The following is a 6262-nucleotide window of genomic DNA, read 5'->3' on the forward strand; positions in this document are numbered from 1 at the left end:
GTGGCTTCTGTTTTGTAGTTTTTAAATCGTCCATTATTAAGATCATTATTAATTTGGAAAGAGTGCAGTAGAGGTTCACTATATGTAACCTGGGATTTGTGTGTTTGAGTTATCGGGAGAGATTGGATAGGCTGGGCTTTCTTTGAAGCGTAGGAGGCCGAGGGGTAACCTTACTGAGGTGTACAAGATCATGAGGGGCATGGCAATGTGAACACTTAGTCTTCTTCCTCAGGGTAGAGGATTCTAAAACTAGAGAGCGCAGGCCTAAGTCCGTATCTGGAACGAGCTGCCAGGGGAAGCTACAAAAGCGGCTGCAATTACAACTTTTAAAAAACATTTGAACAGATATGGGGATAGCAAGGGTTTAGAGGGATTTGGGCCAAATGGGACTAGCCCAGTATGCCGACTTGGGTCGGCACGGACAAGGTGGGCTGAGAGGCCTGTTTCGACCTCTATGACTCTACATTTCACTTATGCGTGTGGAATCTAATCACACCTCCAATATATTTTCACAATTCTACAAATTTGGCTACAGATTCAGGAACAGTTTCTTCCCAGATGTTATCAAACAACTGAACCACCCTATCACCAACTAGAGAGCAGTTCTGACCTCCCATCTACCTCATTGGAGACCCTCAGACTATCTTTAATCAGATGTTATCTCGCACTACATATTATTCCCTTTATCCTGTATCTGTACACTGTGGACGGCTTGATTGTAATCGTGTATTGTCTTTCCAATGACTGGATAGCAGGCAACAAAAAAAGCTTTACACTGTACCTCAGTGCACATGTATCGAGGTACAGTGAAAAACTTTTCGTTGTATGCTATCCAGTCCGCGGAAAGACAATACATGGTTACAATCAAGCCGTCCACAGTGTACAGATACAGGATAAAAGGAATAACGTTTAGTGCAAGATAAAGTCCAGTATAGTCCGATTAAAATAATCCAAGGGTTTCCAAAGATGTAGATGAGAGGTTAGGATTGCTCACTAGTTGTTGGTGGGATGGTGCAGTTGCTTAATGCACCGCAAACATTTTATTTTACAACCGTGGTCATTGTATAGCACATTTTAACACAGGCTAGCGTTGCAATCCCTAGTTTGCAACATGCATTGATTGGCCTGGGCTGTGGGAGAGTGCGAGAGGGGCCACGAAACAATGAACAGACTGCGGGCGCACTGTTAGCTCCACACTAAACGTCCAATGCACACAAAAAGAACATAACTCGTTTAAACTGTAAGGATGCCGGATAAGTGGGGAGTGTTAAACCGGACTTACCCAGGGGGAAGGGGCACAGTTCCAGAGCCAGCTCTGTGAACTTCCATCGCTCTCAGCAGCAGTTCCACAACTCGTCGTCAGCAGAATGGATTCTCCCTCTTGTTCACGACTGCAAACGGAAACACGGCGAGGAAGGGCACCATTCGGGGCTAGGAGGCTTCGGACGTTTGCAATTGTAAAGTGACTGGTGTTAGCGGTGGCAGAGTGTGCTGTGTGTGTCCTACAGGCACCTTGGATGAATTCTAGCCAGCCCCAGATTCTCCCACTTCCGCACTCCGCACAAACTCCTCTCAACCGCCCCCTGCAAACATTTTCAAGCCATAACATGTGCAAGGAGTCAGACTTTCCAAACTGCCCTCTCGTTCCTCACCACTGCTTAGCACTCTGCCTGTATCCCTGACTTGCTGGACGGCCCAAGAAACGAGTGTCAGTGACTGTACAAAGCCAGCCTGCCTGCAAACCACCGCAGCAACACAGAGCACTTGCATACATTTCTTTATTACTCCCTTTACTTTCTTGCTTCAAGTTCCTGCCAGGATATTGCGTTTTCCAATTCCTACCGCTAGGATCACAAACTGCCTCTGCCACTCTCCGCCTCCACCTGCATTTACACCCAAAGATCTCTATGATCTTTGCTTACACCCACCCCCTCTTGCCTTTGTCAGGATAAAATGCACAAGAAAGCACACAGAGAGGGAGTTGTATTTTTTTTCAATTTAAATGATCTCCACCGACAGCTCACAATCTTTTTCCCGAAACGCTCAGCTTGCATCCGATTTAAATCTCAACGCAAAGTTTTAAAATAACCAACTTTTCAAATTGTGAAGTCATTTGCGCCCAGAGGCATCGATAGTGACAACAGAAAACTGGCCCAACCAGACAAGGTTTTGATAAACACATTGTACCCCAGCTTTTGTTTATTCAGACACATTTTTCTGCACAAAGATCAAATATTGACACTGGTTTAGTTTAGTTTATTATTGCCACATGTACCGAGGTACAGTGAAAATCTCTTTTGTTGCCAGCTATCCAGTCAAAGAAAGGGGTGGCACAGTGGCGCAGCAGTGGAGTTGCTGCTTTACAACACTAGACACCCAGGTTCAATTCTGACTCCGGGTGCTGTCTGTACGGAGTTTGCACGTTTTCCCTGTGACTACGTTGGTTTTCTCACCACGGGTTTTCTCTGGGTGCTCCGGTTTCCTCGCACATTCCAAGGACTGAGGAGAGATGTTGACCCAAAACGATCACCTATCCATGTCCGCCAGAGATGCTGCCTGACCCACTCAGTTACTCCAGCGCTTTGTGTCTTGTTTTGTAAACCAGCGTCTGCCGTTCCTTGTTTCAACATTAAACATAACACCCTTGCTACTTTCGGCCCGAAACGTTGCCTATTTCCTTCGCTCCTGCACCCGCTGAGTTTCTCCAGCATTTTTGTGTACCCTTGCTACTCACGTGGCCCCCTGGGGTGATATCCCTTCCCGTGTGAGGGGCGTCTCCACCACACCCTACCACCCAATGTCCAATGGTGTAAGGACCCTAAGACCCTCAGAGCCTTGAATAAATAAATGATACTTTATTATCACATGTGACACGTCACAGTGATATTCTTTGTTTTGCATACCACACACAACATATGCAAAGAATCACCACGTATAGGGCACTGTCAAAGTTACAGTGTCCAATGTAGTCCCAATGGCCCCCCTTTGTTCTCATGGTGGCACCCCCACACAGGGTCCCTCTTTGTTTTCAGGCCTCCCCCTCCCCTCCCACACTGGGTCCCTCTGTCCTCAGCGGCCCCCTCCACACCGGGTCTCACTGTTCTTGGCTGCATCTCTGGAAAACACGGACAGGTGATGTTTCGGGCTGGGACCCTTCTTCAGACATAGTCTGAATCTCGAGAAGTTTGATACACGCTGCATCTCGAAACTAAATTAATCTAAACTAAACTCGGATAAAGTGAGAATTTTGTTTAATTTAACTCCAGTGAAAATGCTTGTTTTTTCTTTTAAATCCGTGTTTACCAGCACGGTGAAAAATGTAGGGAAGATTAGGGGTATTACTTTGTATAAAGTTAGGGACGCTTTTCTGTTTTACTGTAATAATGCCAAGACGTCCTTGCTTTCAAACACCCTTGAAATAACTCTACAAGCCTTCTTAACGGGGCCGCTCCTATCAGAAGAATGTGCCAGAGATCACCTGATATATCTCTAACATTTCTCCTTTCAGAGCCAGCCAGTTCTGCAAATAGACCAGAAAATCGATTAGTTGGGCTTATTCTTCCAAAACTAATGCATAGTAACTAGTGTCAGATATTAATTAATGTGCGTCTATTACACAAAAGTGCTTTGATATTACTGTGCAGCAAGATTTTTTCCATTTGCTATCATTGACATAGTCACAAGAGTCCTACAGCAAGTAAACAGTCCCTTCAGCCCAGCTTGACAATGCCGGCTAAGATTCCCATGTATTCTACATCTCCAGCGTATGGATGGGAAGTTGTTGGGAAAAGCAGAGGGGATGTTTGGGTGAATGAGGAATGGACCAGGGTGGGGAGCTATTGAACACAGAGTCTGGGAAGGGGGTGAGGGGATTTGTTTGGTGTCATAGAGTCATACAGTGTGGAAACAGGTCCTTCAGCCCAACACTTCCATGCTGCCAATGATGCCCATTCTATGCTAGACCTACCGCCCTCCCCCCAAAAATGTCGTTATTGTACCTGCCTCGACTATCTCCTCCGGCGTGGACTCGGTGGGTCAATGGGCCTGTTTCCATGCTGTATCTCTAAACTAAAGTAAACAAAATAATGGTTTACATGCAAAAGTGACCCTGAAATGCTGTAAATTCCAGTGGTGATATAAACCATTCATCTTTTTGCTGTAAATCAGACCTTAATGCTTTGTTTACAGCTTTTCAGCTGCCTCTGCCGGCTTTAACTTATTGCAACAAAATATGCGGCTGTTGCAAAACATCAGCTGCTGATGATTATTTATTCAGACTTTACTTTAGACTTTAGAGATACAGCGCGGAAACAGGCCCTTCAGCCAACCGAGTCTGCGCTGACCAGCGATCACCCCCTGCACTAGCACTATCCTGCATACCAGGGATAATTTACAGAAGCTAATTAAACCTACAAACCTGCACATCTTCAGAATGTGGGAGGAAAAGCGAGCACCCGGAAAAAAAGCCATGCGGTCACGGGGAGAATGTATAAACTCCGAATAGACAGCACCCGTAGTCAGGATCAAACCCGGGTCTCTGGCGCTGTAAGACAGCAACTCTACCACTACATTTCTTGTATTGTGGAATGTTTGGGAGTTACTACCCTTATCTGCTGGAAAACTAACCTGTCTGTTGCTATCCAAGCCATTAATATTTTAACTGTGGCAGGAATATATATTTGTTTATCGGGTTTAATATTGTCTTTAATTAAGGTTTTATTTTGGAGGAAATTCTTAGAATTATTTTTGATCAAAGAATAGAATTGTCAATAATCAAAAAGCTTAAGGATCCCCTAGACACAAGTAGCTGCAGATGCTGGTTTACCAAAAAAAGACACTAAGTGTGGGAGTAACTCAGCAGGTCAGGCAGCATTGTTTTCATAGCAAAAGGATTTAAGTATAGGAGCAGGGAGGTTCTACTGCAGTTGTACATGGTCTTGGTGAGACCACACCTGGAGTATTGCGTACAGTTTGGGTCTCCTAATCTGAGAAAATCCATTCTTGCCATAGAGGGAGTACAGAGAAGGTTCACCAAACTGATTCCTGGGATGTCAGGACTTTCATATGAAGAAAGACTGGATAGACTCGGCTTGTACACGCTAGAATTTAGAAGATTGAGGGGGGATCTTATAGAAACTTACAAAATTCTTAAGGGTAGATGCAGGAAGATTGTTCCCGATGTTGGGTAAGTCCAGAACAAGGGGTCACATTTTAAGGATAAGGGGGAAATCTTTTAGGACCGAGATGAGAAAAACATTTTTCACGCAGAGAGTGGTGAATCTCTGGAATTCTCTGCCAGAGAAGGTAGTTGAGGCCAGTTCATTGGTTATATTTAAGAGGGAGTTAGATGTGGCCCTTGTGGCTAAAGGGATCAGGGGGTATGGAGAGAAGGCAGGTACAGGATACTGAGTTGGATGATCAGCCATGATCGTATTGAATGGCAGTGCAGGCTCGGAGGGCCGAATGGCCTACTCCTGCACATATTTTCAATGTTTCTATGTTTTCCTGCTCCCTTCTCTCTTCCAGCTTTGTGCCCCCCACCCACCACCACAATCAGTCTGAAGAATGGTCCTGACCCAAAACATCACCTATCCATGGTCTCCAGAGAGGTTGGCTGACCCGCTGTGTTACTCCAGCATTTTATGTATTTTTTTGTGTACACAGGTATCTGCAGTTCCTTGTGTCTAGAACAGAGTCATAAAGCTGTACAGCTCAATGGAAGAACTCAGCAGGCCAGGCAGCATCTTGTGAGAACATAGAAAAGCAGGGAGTAGACATAATCTGTGTTTTGAATTGAATTCTGTCTTTACTTTGTGTACTAGACATGTCTCTACTATTTATTTCATTCCCCTTACATGTTTTTCCTGCTAAATTTTTGTAAGGTGTCCTTGAGACTCTTGAAAGGCACCCATAAATAAAATGTATTATTATTATTATTATTACAAGGAACTGCGGATGCTGGTTTTCAAAAAATGACACAAAGTGCTGGCAGTGGGTCAGGCATCATCTCTGGAGAACATGGATAGGTGTTTCTGGTCGAGACTGATTCACAAAATATCCCCTCAAGTCCGAAGAAGGGTCCAAACCCCCAAACCACTGAATTACTCCAGCACTTTGTGTCTTTTTTTTTATAGAACACCAGGCCCTTCGGCCCACAATGTCCGTACTAAACATAATACCAAATTAAACTTATTTCAACAGCCTGAATGTGATCCATATCCCTCCATTCCCAGCATATCCATGCATCTATCCAAAATACTAT

The 6262-nt window shown here is 44.6% G+C and overlaps 1 protein-coding gene across 1 annotated transcript in view; it reads right to left on the reverse strand.

The window, feature by feature from the left end:
• Positions 1-1869, reverse strand: part of LOC129698840 (cordon-bleu protein-like 1) — a 102017-nt gene extending 100148 nt beyond the window's left edge. The window contains exon 1 of the mRNA XM_055638159.1: positions 1283-1869. Coding sequence (XP_055494134.1) covers positions 1283-1329 — 47 coding nt within the window. The 5' untranslated portion in view covers positions 1330-1869. The remainder of the gene's footprint in view (positions 1-1282) is intronic.
• Between the last annotated feature and the right edge of the window lie 4393 nt (positions 1870-6262).

The sequence above is a fragment of the Leucoraja erinacea genome, chromosome 7 (assembly GCF_028641065.1).
Source record: "Leucoraja erinacea ecotype New England chromosome 7, Leri_hhj_1, whole genome shotgun sequence".
In the NCBI taxonomy this organism is placed as follows: domain Eukaryota; kingdom Metazoa; phylum Chordata; class Chondrichthyes; order Rajiformes; family Rajidae; genus Leucoraja; species Leucoraja erinaceus.